At 49.5% G+C, this 18370-nt stretch overlaps 1 protein-coding gene across 1 annotated transcript; it reads left to right on the forward strand.

Annotated features, from left to right (window-relative positions):
- Positions 1 to 11455: 11455 nt before the first annotated feature.
- Positions 11456 to 17698, forward strand: tmem170b (transmembrane protein 170B). Its single transcript, XM_048994569.1, has 4 exons — positions 11456 to 11480; positions 13030 to 13519; positions 14629 to 14799; positions 15929 to 17698. The coding sequence occupies exons 2-4, from the start codon at positions 13375 to 13377 to the stop codon at positions 16057 to 16059; spliced, it is 447 nt and encodes a 148-aa protein (XP_048850526.1). The 5' UTR covers positions 11456 to 11480; positions 13030 to 13374; the 3' UTR covers positions 16060 to 17698.
- Positions 17699 to 18370: the final 672 nt, after the last annotated feature.

Genomic DNA, 18370 nt, shown 5'->3' on the forward strand with positions numbered 1-18370 from the left:
TAAAATGAGTTTGGGATTTCCGAAGAAAATACAGGGTCGAACTAGACAGAGTTTGGTTGTTTTCTGTTAATGGTGTTAGAACAGTAGCAGTCTGTGCCGTCCTCCTGCTCGTTTTCACGTTCGCACGCCTCTGAAAGTCAAAGTCTTCTCGTGTTGCCAGCCGCCATCGCCTGATGTCAGCCTTGGGGCTCTTCATCAGCCAGGTTTGGGCACCACAAATGAACCTCACTTTTTCCACATGTGGGGGGGGTACCCACACCAGACACAAAGGCCCAGCCAGGGATCTGTCATGCTTCAGTGACATAGACAATGGGAGTTAGCGGTGCTTTCATAGTCATTCTGTAAACGAAAGAAGGGCATTTGAATCAAGAGTGGCCTATGTTACCAGGGTGTCATTGATGTCTGCCTCACAATGCTGTATTTGTCAATAATCTTAGTCCTCTGTCTGTAGCAACGCCAGAAGATGTGATTTTGCTCTCAGATGGAGCTCTGACAGTTGCATATTTGCTAAAAGAAAGGAGCAAATATGAATATCCAAAGAAGTGTAATATGACACCACACTGATGCAGCGTTTGTTGCTGTAAGGTGGCGAGACACAATGCTTATTCACTGCCCTGTGTTGTTTATACACTGCAACCTGGTGTTTATTTGCTGTCATGTGCTGTATAAACGCCGCACTGTAGTGATTCTGCAGCAGGGATGGGGGCGACTTTTCTTGCCCTGTGTTTTTTCTTCCCTCCCGCTCCCACTATCGCCCTGAGTTTTCCAGCAGGTTCTCCCAACTGTGCTGGTAAATACATCTGCTGTGAAGCCTGCAGGGAACAGCGTAGACAGGGCTGCAGCACGCATGCTAAAGCCATCAGACGGAGAATGCTGCGCAAAGACACAACTGATACACTTTAGCGTTTCGTCCTCTTGTACGTGGGAGGGGAGCCGTAGACAGTGCGACAGACGGGGCCTGTGTTCTTCAAACAAAACCACCTGTGGTCCCCCCATCCATAACATGCTATAGCTTAGTTAGAACTGCACAAAAACAGCCCTCGGATCAGTTCCGCATTATTTATTCGATTTAGATTGGATTAGGTTCAGCTTTATTGTCACTGCCCCTCCTGGAGCCGACACCTTATCGTGGTGGAGGGGTTTGCGTGTTACAATGATCCCAGGAGCTATGTTGTCTGGGGCTTTATGCCCCTGGTAGGGTCACCCAAGGCAAACAGGTCCTGGGTGAGGAACCAGACGAAGCACGGCTCAAAAACCCCTTATGAGGAGAAAAAGCATGGATTCACGGTTTCCCTTGCCCGGACGCGGGTCACCGGGGCCCCCCCCTGGAGCCAGGCCTGGGGGTGGGGCTCGATGGCGAGCGCCTGGCGGCCAGGCCTACACCCATGGGGCCTGGTCGGGCGCAGCCCGAACAAGGCACGTGGGTCCCCCCTCCAATGGGCTCACCACCCATGGGAGGGGCCAAAGGGGTCGGGTGCGAAGTGATCTGGGCGGCGGCCAAAGGCGGGGACCTTGGCGGTCCGATCCTCGGCTGCAGAAGCTAGCTCTAGGGACATGGAATGTCACCTCTCTGATGGGGAAAGAGCCTGAGCTGGTGCGCGAGGTTGTGAAGTTCCGGCTAGATATAGTCGGACTCACCTCGACGCACGGCTTGGGCTCTGGAACCAGTCTCCTTGAGGGGGGTTGGACCCTTTTCCACTCTGGAGTTGCCCGCGGGGAGAGGCGCCGAGCGGGCGTGGGCATACTTATTGCCCCCAGGCTGGGCGCCTGTACATTGGGGTTTACCGCAGTGGACGAGAGGGTAGCCTCCCTCCGCCTTCGGGTGGGGGGACGGGTCCTGACTGTTGTTTGCGCTTATGCGCCAAACAGCAGTTCGGAATACCCACCCTTTTTGGAGTCCTTGGAAGGGGTGTTGGAGAGCGCTCCTCCTGGGGACTCCCTTGTTCTGCTGGGGGACTTCAATGCTCACGTGGGCAGCGACAGTGAGACCTGGAGGGGCGTGATTGGGAGGAACGGCTCCCCCGATCTGAACCCGAGCGGTGTTTTGTTATTGGACTTCTGTGCTCGTCACGGACTGTCCATAATGAACACCATGTTCAGGCATAAGGGTGTCCATATGTGCACTTGGCACCAGGACACCCTAGGCCGCAGTTCGATGATCGACTTTGTAGTCGTGTCATCGGACTTGCGGCCGCATGTTTTGGACACTCGGGTGAAGAGAGGGGCGGAGCTGTCAACCGATCACTACCTGGTGGTGGGTTGGCTCCGCTGGTGGGGGAGGAAGCCGGCCAGGCCTGGCAGGCCCAAGCGTATAGTGAGGGTCTGCTGGGAACGTCTGGCGGAATCCCCTGTCAGGGAGAGTTTCAACTCCTACCTCCAGCAGAACTTCTCCCATATCCCGGGGGAGGCGGGGGACATTGAGTCCGAATGGGCCATGTTCCGTGCCTCCATTGTGGAGGCGGCTGACCGGAGCTGCGGCCGCAAGGTGGTCGGTGCCTGTCGCGGCGGTAATCCCCGAACCCGCTGGTGGACACCGGTGGTAAGGGATGCCGTCAAGCTGAAGAAGGAGTCTTATCGGGCCTTTTTGGCCTGTGGGACTCCAGACGCAGCTGACGGCTACCGGCAGGCCAAGCGGAATGCGGCTTTGGCGGTCGCTGAGGCAAAAACTCGGGTGTGGGAGGAGTTTGGTGAGGCCATGGAGAACGACTTCCGGACGGCTTCGAGGAGATTCTGGTCCACCATCCGGCGGCTCCGGGCGGGAAAGCGGTGCAGCATCAACACTATTTATGGTGGGGATGGTGCGCTGCTGACCTCAGCTCGGGACGTTTTGGGTCGGTGGAGGGAGTACTTCGAAGACCTCCTCAATCCCACCGACACGCCTTCCAATATGGAAGCAGAGTGTGGGGACTTGGGGGTGGACTCGCCTATCTCGGGGGTGGAGGTCGCTGAGGTGGTCAAAAAGCTCCTCGGTGGCCGGGCCCCGGGGGTGGACGAGATTCGCCCAGAGTTCCTCAAGGCTCTGGATGCTGCGGGGCTGTCCTGGTTGACACGCATCTGCAGCATCGCGTGGACATCGGGGGCAGTACCTCTGGACTGGCAGACCGGGGTGGTGGTCCCCCTCTTTAAGAAGGGGGACCGGAGGGTGTGCTCCAACTACAGGGGGATCACACTCCTCAGCCTCCCTGGTAAGGTCTATTCGGGGGTCCTGGAAAGGAGGGTCCGCCGGATTGTCGAACCTCGGATTCAGGAGGAGCAGTGTGGTTTTCGCCCTGGCCGTGGAACAGTGGACCAGCTCTATACTCTCAGCAGGGTTCTGGAGGGTTCATGGGAGTTTGCCCGACCAGTCTACATGTGTTTTGTGGACTTGGAAAAGGCATTCGACCGTGTCCCTCGTGGGGTCCTGTGGGGAGTGCTCCGGGAGTATGGGGTACCGGGCTCCCTTTTAAGGGCGGTTCGGTCCCTGTATGACCGGTGCCAGAGTTTGGTCCGCATGGGCGGCAATAAGTCGGACTCGTTCCCGGTGAGGGTTGGACTCCGTCAGGGCTGCCCTTTGTCACCGATTCTGTTCATAGTTTTTATGGACAGAATTTCTAGGCGCAGCCAGGGCGTTGAGGGCGTCCGGTTCGGTGACCTCAGGATTAGGTCTCTGCTTTTTGCAGATGATGTGGTTCTGTTGGCCTCATCGAGCCGTGACCTTCAGCTCTCGCTGGAGCAGTTCGCAGCCGAGTGCGAAGCGGCTGGGATGGGAATCAGCACCTCCAAATCCGAGACCATGGTTCTCAGCCGGAAAAGGGTAGAGTGCTCTCTCCGGGTTGGGGATGGGGTCCTCCCCCAAGTGGAGGAGTTTAAGTATCTCGGGATCTTGTTCACGAGTGGGGGAACGATGGAGCGGGAGATCGACAGGCGGATCGGTGCGGCGTCGGCAGTCATGCGGGCGCTGCATCGGTCTGTCATGGTGAAGAGAGAGCTGAGCCAAAAGGCGAAGCTCTCGATTTACCAGTCGATCTACGTTCCTACCCTCACCTATGGTCATGAGCTTTGGGTAGTGACCGAAAGAACGAGATCGCGGGCACAAGCGGCCGAAATGAGTTTCCTCCGCAGGGTGGCTGGGCTCTCCCTTAGAGATAGGGTGAGGAGCTCAGTCATTCGGGAGGGACTCAGAGTAGAGCCGCTGCTCCTCCGCATCGAGAGGAGCCAGATGAGGTGGCTCGGGCATCTGATCAGGATGCCTCCGGGACGCCTCCCTGGGGAGGTATTCCGGGCATGTCCCACTGGGAGGAGGCCCCGGGGAAGACCCAGGACACGCTGGAGAGACTATGTCTCTCGGCTGGCCTGGGAACGCCTCGGGGTCCCCCCAGAGGAGCTGGACGAAGTGGCCGGGGAGAGGGAAGTCTGGGTCTCCCTGCTGAGGCTGCTGCCCCCGCGACCCGACCCCGGATCAAGCGGGAGATGATGGATGGATGGATGGATGGATTTATTGTCACTGCGCTGAGAACAGCTACAGAGCCAGTGGAATGCAGTTAGCATCTAACCAGGTGGAGATAAAATACATACAAGTACAATAAAAAATATCCATCCATCTCTCCTCACTGTACCCCCGGGTTGTGGCAGGGTCTAGAGCCAATGGGCATCAGGCAGGGAACAAGGGTGGGGCACCAACCCATCGCAGGGCACATAAACCATTCACACCTAAAGGCAATTTGGTAACCCCAATTCATCTCCTCATGTTTTTAGACTGTTAGGGATGGAATCCAAGGTACCTAGAGGAAACTCCATGATGAAACAGAGGGAGCACTTTTATACACATGGAGAAATGGCAGAGATTCTAACCCATAGTAAATAAATTAAAATTGTAAATGTAAATTGAGGTTGCGTGCCATTTGCTTGTGATTAACCATATACACCGTTATCCTGACTCAGTGGAGCATTATAACTAATTGATTTAGAGGCAACATGCAAACAGGCCAGGAGTGGATATTAGCACCATCAAGAAGCAGCCTCTCGTACCGATTGGAGGAAAGGTTAGGGTCCTCCTGAGCTTTACGCTCTCATTCGCTGAGACGCCTCCCATGGTCCTGTGGGTTTGCCCTCGTCTGGTCTGACCTCATCTGGTCTCCGTGCAGCGACCAGACGCTGGCGAGAAGTTACATGGCGACACCTCAGTCACGCAGAAAACCACTGGATGGTAACAATAATCCTGTCGGAAATGACAAAACGGGTCGACGACCGGCAAGTAGACAGCACACTCTCACCCAGGCTATATGAAAGCAGGGAAACTATGGGGCAGTTGTTGGGTTAGCATTACAGCATCGCTAAGCAGGCTGCACAACAATAGCCCAGGTGGGTGTGTTTGCTTATGTTTCTGGTTAGTATGGAGCCATCCCTCTCCCGCCTGGAGTAAATGTCATTCAGCCTTGGAGGGAACTTATGAGCTTCATCGCATAATGAAGCTGAAGAATATGCTGCCGGTTTTGTTTTCCTTTGCCTTTGTTGCCACTGACAAACCCATAGAAATTGGACTTAGGGCAGAATAGAGAGTCCTTTTCCCACGTTCTCTTATTTCTTCTTGCTTCAATTTGGTTGCACGTTAAGCTATAAGTGTTCAGACTTAGACCGAGCCTCCTGTCCCGCAAAACACATTGGACTGAAAATCAGGCACAAGCAGTTCTTTTTCCGAAGCTTAAACTTTTGCACTGCGGAGCATTACATTATACAGCTGTTCACCTGGAGGTTTGTGTGTGTGTGTGTGTGTGTGTGTGTTTAGTTAAACCATTTCCTTGATTCATAGATGCTATATATGAATATATATTAATAATTCGGAATATAGTTCTGTGAATAAGGCTCATGCAAAGTATATGAGATGACATGAGGTGAAGGACAGTGAGGGGATGAGGTGATGGACATTGAGAGGATGAGGTGATAGACAGGAAGAGGATGAGGTGATGGACAGTGAGGGGATGAGGTGATGGACATTGAGAGGATGAGGTGATAGACAGGAAGAGGATGAGGTGATGGACAGTGAGGGGATGAGGTGATGGACATTGAGAGGATGAGGTGATAGACAGGAAGAGGATGAGGTGATGGACAGTGAGGGGATGAGGTGATGGACATTGAGAGGATGAGGTGATAGACAGGAAGAGGATAAGGTGATGGACAGTGAGGGGATGAGGTGATGGACATTGAGAGGATGAGGTGATAGACAGGAAGAGGATGAGGTGATGGACAGTGAGGGGATGAGGTGATAACAATAGCATCATTGTAATGTGCTGCTACTTGAGGCCATTGGCTATCAGACTTAACAATTCGTCCTCTTCACCTCTTACTGCAGGGATCCCCAATGATTTTTCCCCAGGGGCCAAATTCCAGCAACACAAAAGGAGGGGAGGGACGGAGCATGCAGGCCAAAAATTTGACTCTCCTGGACCGCCAATCGGAGAACCCTGTGTGTCCCCCCCCGATCTGGACTGAGCTACGACGTGCTACTTATCTAAACACAGTATATTTGCTCCCTGCACTTGCTGTTGTCTCACGGCCTTACGGCTCCATATTACATCGTGAGCTTTTTTCTGCTGCTGTAACTCCTTGTATTTGCCTCTGGAATAAACAAAGTGTGAACCTGCCCCAGCTCTCCATTTATATCGATATACAGTGGGCAGAGTTTGCTGGTTTGGTACATGTACTTGGCTGGCCCTCCACTACAGGCAGGACGCGCTTATACTGGACATTCATGCACTTATAACTGGACCTTTCATTCAGGATCTTTAAAAAACAAGACAAAGATATAGTGTTTTCCAACAAACCCAGTAGCTTCTCTTACAGTCTTTTGGAGTGTATCTGGGTTCAGCTCTAAATTGCTTGATCCCTGCTCCCTTTGCAGCCCAGTCCTCAGCCTATCAATCACTGCAACCTCCCCCCCCCCAAAGCCATATCGAGCCTCTCCACTGAGCCAACAGGCCTTTTGTGAAGCCCCTGCAGCGTTTGGGTTATCCATGGAAACCAGTACAGTCTCAAAGGGAAGGAAAAAATGCAGCGAGATCTCTGCTTTTTCCATTCTGTTCCTGGTAGATAAAACTGCTTCGCTACACAAAGATGTGCCTTTGCTACTTGAGCTCACGTTGTACCTTTGGCATCTCGGGGCACCGTCAGATGAAACTCCTACGAGATCTCAGCTCTCCTGCCCTGTAGCCACCACAGATCCAAACTGATTATTTGCCTTTACAGTGGCTGAAATGTCGCTTTGAACCTATTCTTGTTTATCCAGTGGATTTCTCTGAAATGCAGACGCAAGAAATGCTTCGCTATTTTACTGGACACAACTTCGTAAAAGAAAATGATTTCTTATGTGAAACTTCCGGCTGGTAGCTGGCAGGGTACCATACATGGGGGCCCAGGAAATGTGTGGGGATTGGGGGGGCGGGGGCACTCATGGGACCTCACATGAAGCGGGGGGGGGGGGAAGGTACACAGGTCGCATTGTGGAAAAATGAGAGAATGGTTTGTACTCACTGTGTAGGTGGGCTTGTGTCGCATAGCTAAGTAGCACGGTAGGAAACTGCTGGCTTATGACAAACTCCTAGCCAGCGACAAAAGTCTCAGACAGAGCCACTGTCGTCTTGCCCATAATGAATAACGAGGATGTACGTGGTAGATGGATCTGCTTTCGCTTGTGTATCGTGCTGTGTGTGTAGTGGGATGTATGGGGAAAGTGAATGGGGAACAGTGGAGGGAACGGAAGCAGAGAGACAAGCTGTAAGCGGGATGACATCAGGCATCTGGACAAGAAACGACACCCAGGGTGTTTTCTGGCTGGGAATCAGATCTCATGGTCATTGAGCTGAGCAGCACCAGCGAGCTGAGAAGAACTTTTGTGGGGGTTCTGATCCATGCATACATTGCATCGATGATCTCACCTTCCGCAGCTCGTCCGACCATGGTGTCAACTTTCTGAAAGTGGAAACTACATGTAACAGGCTTCTCTTTGGAAACTGATGGCAACGGTCTGCACCCAGGGTTACGTCCATCCATCCATCCATCCATCCATTTTCCAAACCGCTTATCCTACTGGGTCGCCGGGGGTCCAGAGCCTATCCCAGAAGCAATGGGCACGAGGCAGGGAACAACCCAGGATGGGGGGCCAGCCCATCGCAGCCAGGGTTACGTCACATGGGATTATTTAAGGAAAGTTGGACTAGTCTGCCGTAGCTGGACTAGCTGTCAGCACAGTATTCTGTCAAGCGAAAGTCGATTGCATAGGGATCCTGGGCTTCATCTTCACCTTCTCTTATTGCTTTTGTGAATGAACACATGAGCACATTTGTACTGATCTAGCTGGATATCCAAAATGGATTTTAACCTGTATGTATACACAACCGTTTGTTTAGAGGATGATTTGTTTGACATGTAGTGTGACTGTCAAGCAGAATGCTATATAGGTGATTGGCTTAGCCATTTCACTGTTAACCACTGTAGTGTAGCAGGGAAATCAATTTGTGTTTGATGCAGAGGGATATAAATAATGTGAATGAAATTAAGTGTGTGTTAACCTGTCTTTCGGAAAGCGAATAATCGACTGATACTCTTAATACTCTAGTTGCCAAAGAGTAACTTTCACTAACCTTTTGGTGGTAACCATGTCTGATTTTTTTTGCCTGTAAAATGTTTGAATGTTCTGTTATGTGTTTGCTGAAGGCAAAAATGCACCTTTTTAAGGTCACTTTTTTACAGGAATGTGTTAGACTTTAAAATAGGACAGATAAATACCCAGTACAATTTGTGAGTTGATATATACTCAGGAACAAGAAAGTAGCCTTGTGGATAGCCTTTATGTGACTAAAAGCACAAATGTAGACAAGCATTACCACTGTATGTTTAGAGCATGGGATGCTCAAAACTGGGGAAGAGCTTTAATCCATCTGATGTTATGTACTACCTCAAGTCACCTGTGCCCAGTACAGATGGGCAACAATCAGTTAAGGAGTCATGTGAAATGATACTGGTTTAATTATTACAGTTCTCCAGGTGGCTTTGCAGAAATGGATAATTAAGGGTTATAGTAAATGCTTGGATTAGTGTTCTGCATCACTGGGTTAAAGGACCAGTGCTTTAGAGGGGGGTTCCCAAATCCCTTTTTAGCATATACATAGTTATTTCTACTTAAAATGTGAATAATTGTGTAATTAATATAGCTTTCTGTGCTTGACCTGTGGGTTTAATGTAGATACTGGGGAAATTACAGTTTAATCCATGAGTAGCAGGGAAAATTGTGTTCAGTCCTTCACTGATTTTTTACATAATTTACACAGAGTGATTGGCAATCCCACACATGCAAGATTTCAAAGTCTAATTACAGCTATTGCTGCTTTAATGGGAGCTGTTTGTTGTGAACAGGGCTGGGAACCCCTTGGTTTGACGTGTCATCTTATGAATATGTATTTCTATGTACCAGGGATAGGATGATCAGCCTTCAGGGGCAGGATATGCTGTTTATTTAAACCCAGCACCCTTACATCAGGACCGCTAAAACAGTGCCATACGCAGTTGTCTGTATCTGCTGGTGTTTGACAACATGGTTTATCTACCTACATCTGGAAACTTTGAAGTCTCTTAAACTCAGTAGCTAAGCATTATGTATAAAATGTTATACATCTCTTATGTTTTCCACCTCACTGTGGGTAAACATTCCACGTAACTAAAATCTGGAGAAATTAATTGTATACTTAGGTTTGTTTTCCTTCTCTCTAATTTGGATTCCACTGACAGCTTCCATTTCACTCATGTGACTAATTTAGTGAAATACGTATGGGTTGGGGGGGGGGGGGGGTGGTGTTCATGTATGTCAATGACTCAGAAAGTAAATTTGTAAGAATGTGTTTCCTGGAATGTTGCTGTGGTTCCAGTTTTCAATTCCTGGTTACTGGGAAATACACGACTGCCTCATGCGTCGATGTGGGCAGCGGTAGCTGTGCCTTACTCAGTTTTCAGTTCTTCAGTTGTCTGTGGTTCAGCTTGTGGTCATGTATACATTAAACAGACACTCACAAGCGCCTGTGTGCAGCTATGTGTGCGAGTCTGTGTGAGTGTGTATATATCAGTGTCCGCTCGCTTTAGGGCAGTGCTCCCCAACCCGGTCCTCAGGAACCCACAGACAGTCCACATTTTTGCTCCCTCCGAGCTCCCTGCCAGACAGTCCACATTTTTGCTCCCTCCGAGCTCCCTGCCAGACAGTCCATGTTTTTGCTCCCTCCCAGCTCCCTGCCAGACAGTCCATGATTTTGCTCCCTCCGAGCTCCCTGCCAGACAGTCCAAGTTTTTGCTCCCTCCCAGCTCCCTGCCAGACAGTCCATATTTTTGCTCCCTCCCAGCTCCCTGCCAGACAGTCCACATTTTTGCTCCCTCCCAGCTCCCTGCCAGACAGTCCACGCTTTTGCTCCCTCCCCGCTCGCGGCAGGAGCAAAAACGTGGACTGTCTGCGGGTCCCTGAGTACTGAATTGGGAAACACTGCCTTAGCGTATTATAGAGGCTGTGTAGCATGCTGGGACAAATGAGTATACAGGAGAAACAGAACAAAACCGAATTGTAAATAAGACTGTGGTTAATGGATGTAGAGCTTCAGAGGGAGTCTCCCTCTGGGCTGTGGATCAGGCACTGTGGAACGGCCCCTCGGGGGTGGGCTGGAGGCGGGGGGGGGTCACAACTGAATAGCCCGCAGGTGAACTTGGGCAGCTATCCTGGCTCTTTCCACCATGCCGCTCATAACAAAGACATCAAAAACAGTGCGAACGGCACGTCTGAGCTGCAGCTGCAGCTTTGAACATGAGCTTAGCTCCACGAAGAGTCTCTTTGTCACAGTGACATGTCTAATGGCCTCTGAAGCTTTTGTTAAGGGCGCCGCCATTGAAAGTAACCTGTAAATAATTCTATCAGGGAAAGAAATCCCCCAAGGCTCGTATATCGCAAGTGTATTGACGGATCACGCGTATAAAATCCAGAGTTCAGACACTCTTCTCAGTTAACCAAATCAAGTGAAACTGTCTTTATTGAGAAAGAACATAAGCCATACAGATAATGCGCTTAGTAGGCCAAGCGGTGTGCTGATTTTTCAGTAGATGTCGAGCAGAGATGTGAGGTTTCGGTGTGGGCAAGAGGTTTCAGGCTGGAAGGGGCGGTGTGATGCGGTGGAATAAAGATAGCTACAAAAAAACACACCCCTGAACCAAGCGTCCTCTCACTTCCAATGCACAATCCAACGAGTAACAGGCCACACAAAATGTCACTCTGGGGATTACGCAGATTCTCAGATGTGTGCAGCATGTCATCTGCATTCCGGAGGCGCAGGGGGGCAGGCAGGGGACAGTGGAATATGTGCATTAGGGACCTGTGTGAAAACATGCAGAAGGCCACGAACACAAAGTAAGGCAGCTGGATGACAGGAGGCGCTAGTGCTGCAGGGAAAGGGTGTGTGATCACTAATCCTTACCAGGTATTTGCTATATTGAGCTTCACGTGTGAGATCATGGGTCATTGTGCATGTCATGCGTGTGCAATCCTGTGCTTCTGTGCATGTACATCTGGCTGTTTTAATCTGTGCGTCAGGATGTTTATTCCAGGGTGCAGGAGTGAAGCCTGGAGTCGCATGCATCTGGGCTTGACTGTTTGCAAGAACAGAAGCTGAAAATGCAGATTCAGCCAACGGCCCCTTTCGTCCACCCCAGGAGGGTGGACGAAATATTAGCACTGGGAAGGAGGAGTGTTTACTTTCCGAAAGGGTTCTGCCTTCTAGGCCCGTTCTGTGGTGCCCAAAACCAGTCATGCATTCCTGCGCTTTGATTTTCCAGGCAACTGAGGTTTTGTTCCATCCAGTCTCCTTTTGAACGGAGGAGCTCTAATACTCAAACAATGTCATTTTTCTTCCAGAATGCACATTTTCACCGTGAAGCAGGGTCCAAATACTGTGTGTGTGTGTGTGTGTGTGTGTGTGGGGGGGGGGTCTGTGCATGATTTGTCTTCAGAATAAACGATGGAAAAAAATTACATGGGCAACTCTTCAAAGTTCAAGCTTTTTATGACAAAACTCCATGTTTAAATATTTTCAGCATGCTTCACATGTCTGTCTGCAAACGCTGATCTTGGTAAATCTGGACAGAGAGCGCCCCCTATCCTTTACATGAAGTATAGCATGAAAAGTGTTACCCACCTCCATAAAATGACATGTAACTGAAACAACAGCATGGTTTTAAAATAAGCACATTAACCACGGCAGCAATTACACGGACTGGAACAACCAGACGGATGTCTTCCAAAAGGCAGATCATCAAGCAGCGTGTTCCTGGACGGTCATTACTGAGAAGAGTGGTTATTGTTAAAACTCGAGGCAGACTGGTAACCAAAATAGTACAACTGCGGACAGATTACATCACCAAACAGTCAGCATTACGTCGCAGGACTGAGGTCATAGGGTGTGGCCTGGCCTCCTGTCCCAAACCTGACCTAAACCAGGTGCCCACTCTCATCCTGAAATGAGTCACTTTTGAGTCATTCCTGTTATCACATAACTTCATGTTAGTGTGTGACAAGTTACTGTTACTGGGGAACTTCTCAGAAATGAAGTCAGCGGCTGTCCCTGAAGTGGCAGTAAGTTCCTACATCCATTGTCACACAAGTACTGACAAGTGTGGAAACGTCTGGATTTTCACTTTAGCTCATAGGTCCAGATGGCAAAGACAAACTATTTGGATGAGACTGGTAGAGGTTCACATTGTGCACAGGGGGTCTGGAAACTTCTAACGACTCAAGATTATAGACTTCAGCAGGGTGGAAAATCAGTGATTATAAAAGCAAAGGCAAAAAAATGCCAGAGATGACCTGAGCACCATCCTCATAACATAGTTATCAGTTCAGGCCGATTAACAGGCTGTAGAAACCGCATCAAATCCAACCTGTTATAAGCAGCTCTTGACATATTTAAACACATGGAAGTGCTATCATTTTGTGTGCATATTTCTTTGTGTTTATTTTTCTCCGGGCAGCAGGACCATGGACAGAAACCACAGTGCCAGTCATCCCAGCATCGCCTGGAGCTCGCTGTCGATCAGCGTCCATTGTCCCCCCCCCCCGAGAAGCGGTTCGGTGCGGCTTCCCCTTTAAGAGATCATCCCCTTTAAGCGGTCGGTGCCGAGGCGGACCGACACCGGGGCATCGTGCGGCCGATCATCATGGCCCCCAACCTGCGTCTGTCGCATCCTGGACAGGGGGAGCTCAGGCGAGGCGGCGGCTCTTCCTTCCCTTATGCGGACCCGGCCGGCGAGATGCTCCGGCGTCGCAGATAAAGATCGCCGGGGAAAGCCTCGTAAACGCCAGTCCGGCCGCTCTCCTCCATGCCTGCATCAGGACCCTCGCTCGGCAGCTTGACCAAGGCGAGCGGCAGAAGCATGCACAAGGACTACTCGATTAACCTGTCCATACAGCAGGTGCTGAGCCTGTGGGTGCAGGGCACGGTGCCGACGCTCCAGCATTTCACCGGTACAGTATGTCGGCGACTCGGGGTTTCGCGGTATGGCCGCCGGCATGGACAGCAGGGAGGTCGGCGATCGCTGTACTCGTCCTTCCGAAGGCGACGTTAGGAGCCTCGGCCTTATCAGCACCTGCCCTAAAGCTCTCCATCACCAAGCTCCAACAGCACCGCATATGTATAACAACATAATACCTGCAGATATATATGCATGCTGTTTATCACTGAGGGAACTGCATTCCGATTTTCTATAGTGTTTCGTTTATTTAATTTTCTATTCAGCATGTTCAGTGATGGGGCTGGGTGAAACTGGCAAGATGCAGACAGGCTTTGATAACAAAGGCCAGTTCTTTGCCTCTGTCTCCATCCTTTTGCTGTCAGGAATGGAGCTTAACATGGGCCTGCTGTGCCACATTCAGGATGATTAGTAGATATATGAATTACCATGTTATAATCAGTACTGCGGCATGTGCTGATATAGTCAATTGTGGCATGGTGAGAAGGCTGGCTGCAGAAATTAAATAGGACTTAAGGGGACAAGAGGGCAAACTCAGGGCCTCACCTTGCAAACAAAGAACGGAATTACTCATCATTCAGTACCCCCCCTGCTTGGCCTTGAGTGAAGAGACTCTCCCATGGAGAGCTGTGAGAGCTAGCAGGGCTGTGGCGGGTGGGCTGTAGGCCCCTCAGAATGCCTGGACACTTGTTGTGGAGCAAACCAGGGGCGTTATGGGGATTGAAGCAGCACAGGCATATTGGGGACTCTGACCTTTTATGTGGTATGGCAAATGTACGCTGTTAGCTTAACGGGGCTTAATGAAGAGGGCTTTTGCGATAGCAATGTTTACATGTAGCCATATCTGGCCCTTAAAGAGACCCCATGATCTAGAACAATCAGCATTGACTACTACAAGCGCAAGCTCTGCTTTAAATAGAGTATAACATGGTCATAGTTTAGAACTAATTAGGTTGGTTAGTTTTTGTTACTGTTTGTAATGGGTGCAGTGGGATGGTGTTTGGAGTGGGATGTAGTGGTTTTGTGAACATGACTCTGGGTTTGGTGGGTGTGTGTGCGCTGGTGTTTTTGTGATGTGGTAACGATGTGTTTGTGTGCTTGCAGAGATGTGGTACTGGGTCTTCCTCTGGTGCCTCTTCTCCTCTCTGCTGCTCCACGGCGCCGTGGGCCTGCTGATGTTGGTGGCTCTGCAGAGACACCGGAGGGGCCGCCTCATCACCCTGCTGCTGGTCAGCGTGGGATTCCTGGCCTCCCTCAGCGGAGCCGTCATCACCAGTCAGTCACTCCTCCCCCGCGCCGCTCCACACGTCTGTCTGCCTGCCTGCCTGCCTGTTTTGTTCTCTCTTGCTTCTTGGGTTTGCTGTGCCTGGGGTTTTTGCACTTTGCATTTGGTTTGGCATGAGTTAAAGCTTAAGCACCTTTCTCTGTGTACAGCAGCAGATTTAGAAACCTCTCTGTCACAAATCCAGGTACAGCTGCCCATGATGCCATCACTAGCTTTGGTGCACCTGTCCGTAAATTTCTGTGTGGCTCTCCAGTCGCCTGTCTTTCGATTTCTTTGTCTGAATGGCTGGCTGCTTCTCTCTTTGTTACCTGATCTGGCTGACCAGCTACCTGTCTGTCTGTTTCTCTGTCTAGCCAGTTGCCAGTATGTATGTTTCTCCAGCTGTCTGACCAGCCAGTTGTTTGTGTGTTTTTCTGTCTGGCCAGCCGTCTGTCTGTCAGTAACTTAGTCTGATCGGCCAGCTGCTTGTCTGTCTGTGTTTTTTTTTATCTGGCTGTCCAGCCTTCCATCTGTCTAGTTCTCTGTCCGACTGGTCAGCCACCTGTCTGTCTGTTTCTACATCTGGCTGACCAGCCGCCTGTCTGTTTGGTTCCCTCTCTCTGCCTTTTCGGCTGTCAGACACAAATAATTTAGGCCACAGAAACCAGCATCTATGCCTTGTGGGGAAAGTTAGAATCCTGTTGTTTTAAAGTAATCCGTGCAGAATTAGTACTGGAAGGCCTGTTTTCAGTGTTTCATTTGAGGCTGGCTTGGATCGATCAGCTGCCTTTGCATGAATGCTAGTCATCTCATATGCCATTGCCACCATGGACCTATGATGTGTGTGTTTGTGTGCTGCAGAACACGGCTGTTTAACATTTAAAGGCATTTGTTTCCTTGGGCAGTGTTCTTAAACTATTTTTTTCTTCTCTACTGAAAGGGTTTGTCACTGAGAGGTTCCTGACATATCTGTCGATAATAAATATACTGTGAATTATGGGAAGTTATTATCCCAGTGTGGGCCAAACGGTCAGTTGTTGTCCTTCAGCCGTCATCGGTTCCGTGTTCTCGCATCTCACGTGCTTGCGTCTGCGTGTCTGCCTGTCTGCGTGTCTGCGTGTCTGCGTGTGCGTGCCGCAGGTGCTGCAGTGGCAGGGGTGTATCGGGTGGCAGGGAAGGACATGACCCCCTTGGAGGCGCTGGTGTTCGGCGTGGGACAGACAGCCCTCACAGTCATCATCTCCCTCTCGCGAATCCTCGCCACACTCTGAGGACTGACAGACGGGCGCGGAGAAGGCGGGGGGCCGCGAAAAGCCATGGAAACGCCGATCCAATCACGGGAAAGGAGCACTTGCGCGGATGGACTGCAGCCTCGCTCACTGGCTGCGATGGGATTCGCCAAGGTTTGCTGGAATGATGGCTCCGGATTGCTGTCTTGTTTTAGAGGTGCCCTCTGCTGGGCGAAGGGGTAATCTGCAGCACCCCAAGGGCAAGCTTTAGCTCAAAGCTAAAGCTGATGTACAGGAACAAGAGCTCCTTGATCCTGACACTCCTTAGAGCATGAGCAGTGACTGACCGCAGAGCAATGCCCAGGTAGGCACTGACAAAGGTGGAAATATATCTGACTCCAGCGTGCCTAAGGGGACCCAGTTTCCCAGGGTGCTCTGCTACCAAAGGAAAGCTCATACCGACACTGGAGGGGTCACAGTTGCATTATGGGAAAATCGCGTTTCAACTCCTTAAAAAGCTACTTAAAAATGCTGATTCTTTACTTCAGCTTCATTATTTAATGGTGAATCTGGGAAGAATGTTCTAGATCTTTATCAACAGAGGTACTTAACATGAGGCATTGCCATGGGCACAGAAAGACATTTTTACATAGATTATATCCAGTGTGGGGGAAGACTTCCTGAGTTGTGTTGTACGCCACAGCTGTTCGAGTTGGTCTTTCCTAATGTGCTTTGCAGAAGAGAGATCAAAGACAGCTGAGAGATTAGGGGGTGTGGAATTTTCCACACCTGGTCCTGCCATCGCTCTCCTGTGTCTGAGAAGTGCGATGGTCTGCGTTGGAGTTGTTATCGTGCTGTATTAAGATGGCTGTCCAGATCTGGTGGATGTTCAGGTATCAGTACGAAATGCAACACATCTCCAGGACTCTCCTCTTTCCCTCTGTTTGATATGCACATGAGTCCAACCTCAGCAGTCTGCACGCCAGTCTGTGTAAATTATGGTGATTTTATTTGTATTTTTTTTTTTTTGTAATTGTCATAATTCTTTAAATGTGACTACAAATTGCACTGACCTGCCTTTAATGGCCTGCCTACCTTGCGTTTTACATGGAGTCCGCACAGAAAGTTTGTGTGAGTGCTGCCCCCTAATGGCCATTCTTGTGCTGACAGTATTCCAAAACAAAAAGACTATCCTGTGTTTTAAGAACCATGGTAATTACTCAGCACGCTTGCTACAGCAGAGGGTTCTGAAACCAAAGTTTTCATCCCGTGTTTTGTGAGAAACATGATGTACGTACTTTATTTGTGTAATTGTTTACTGTTTAGAAACAGTATTTCCATTGCATAGTACACAAGTGGTTCCTAAATCATGTGAGTTTGGGGTCATGATCCTTCCCCAGAACAGAATGGGCCAGGTTGCAAACCATTGCAGATGGGGGGGGTGGAAATGCATTGTTTTATTAACACTAGGTCAGGTTTACTACCCATTAGTACCAGAACTGTCCACATGGGGGCATTAAAGTTCACTAAATGTGAGAGTGGCGTTTGTGAGTGTTCATCCTCTCCGCTGATTTTTGACTGAGGGTAGAGACCTAACACAAGACTACGAGTAACACTCAGTATCAGCACTTCCTGTGGACCCTCAGTATTGATGTACTCGGAAAGGCACAGTGTGAATCACACCTGGGGGGGGGGACTACCTATCGCAGTGAAACTTAACCACTGAATAAAAACACCTTATATTAGTGTGTTTATATAACTCTAACATTTGAAGCAGTGAATTTAACCTTTACGATCTCTGGTCAGTCCTGCTAATTACCCCAGCCAAGAGTAGGTATATAATTACTGCCTTATCTTTTATTTGTTAGTTTGTCTATTTGTCTGGGCAATTTTTATTATTGCTTTAACTTTATATAAAGTAACACTTGCCACTATGCTGTAAAATAATAAAAAAACAAGATATTCACTAGACATATATATCAATGACCAAATTCTTTACATGTATTCTCATTACATCAAACTCATCTTACACAAACAATATACGATATAATGTAAAATAAAGGTAATATAATAATATGTAAATGAAAGAGTTGTAATTTATGCACACTCATGTATCCATAGTATTTTACCACAATATTTCTGTAAGAAGAAGAGCTATTGGTGCTTGCTGACTGCACATGAATGATATGCCTACTGCTCATTGGTCAGTGTATTTAAACTGTAAATCGCAGTAATCCACATATCTGCTGGTTGTTTTTGGAGTGTCCATACAGACACCGCCTGTACAGTCAGTTTTTCCATTGAGACACACACACATCAAGTGGCAGACAGACACATCCCGTGTCCTTTGAGT

The sequence above is a fragment of the Brienomyrus brachyistius genome, chromosome 23 (genome assembly GCF_023856365.1).
Source record: "Brienomyrus brachyistius isolate T26 chromosome 23, BBRACH_0.4, whole genome shotgun sequence".
In the NCBI taxonomy this organism is placed as follows: domain Eukaryota; kingdom Metazoa; phylum Chordata; class Actinopteri; order Osteoglossiformes; family Mormyridae; genus Brienomyrus; species Brienomyrus brachyistius.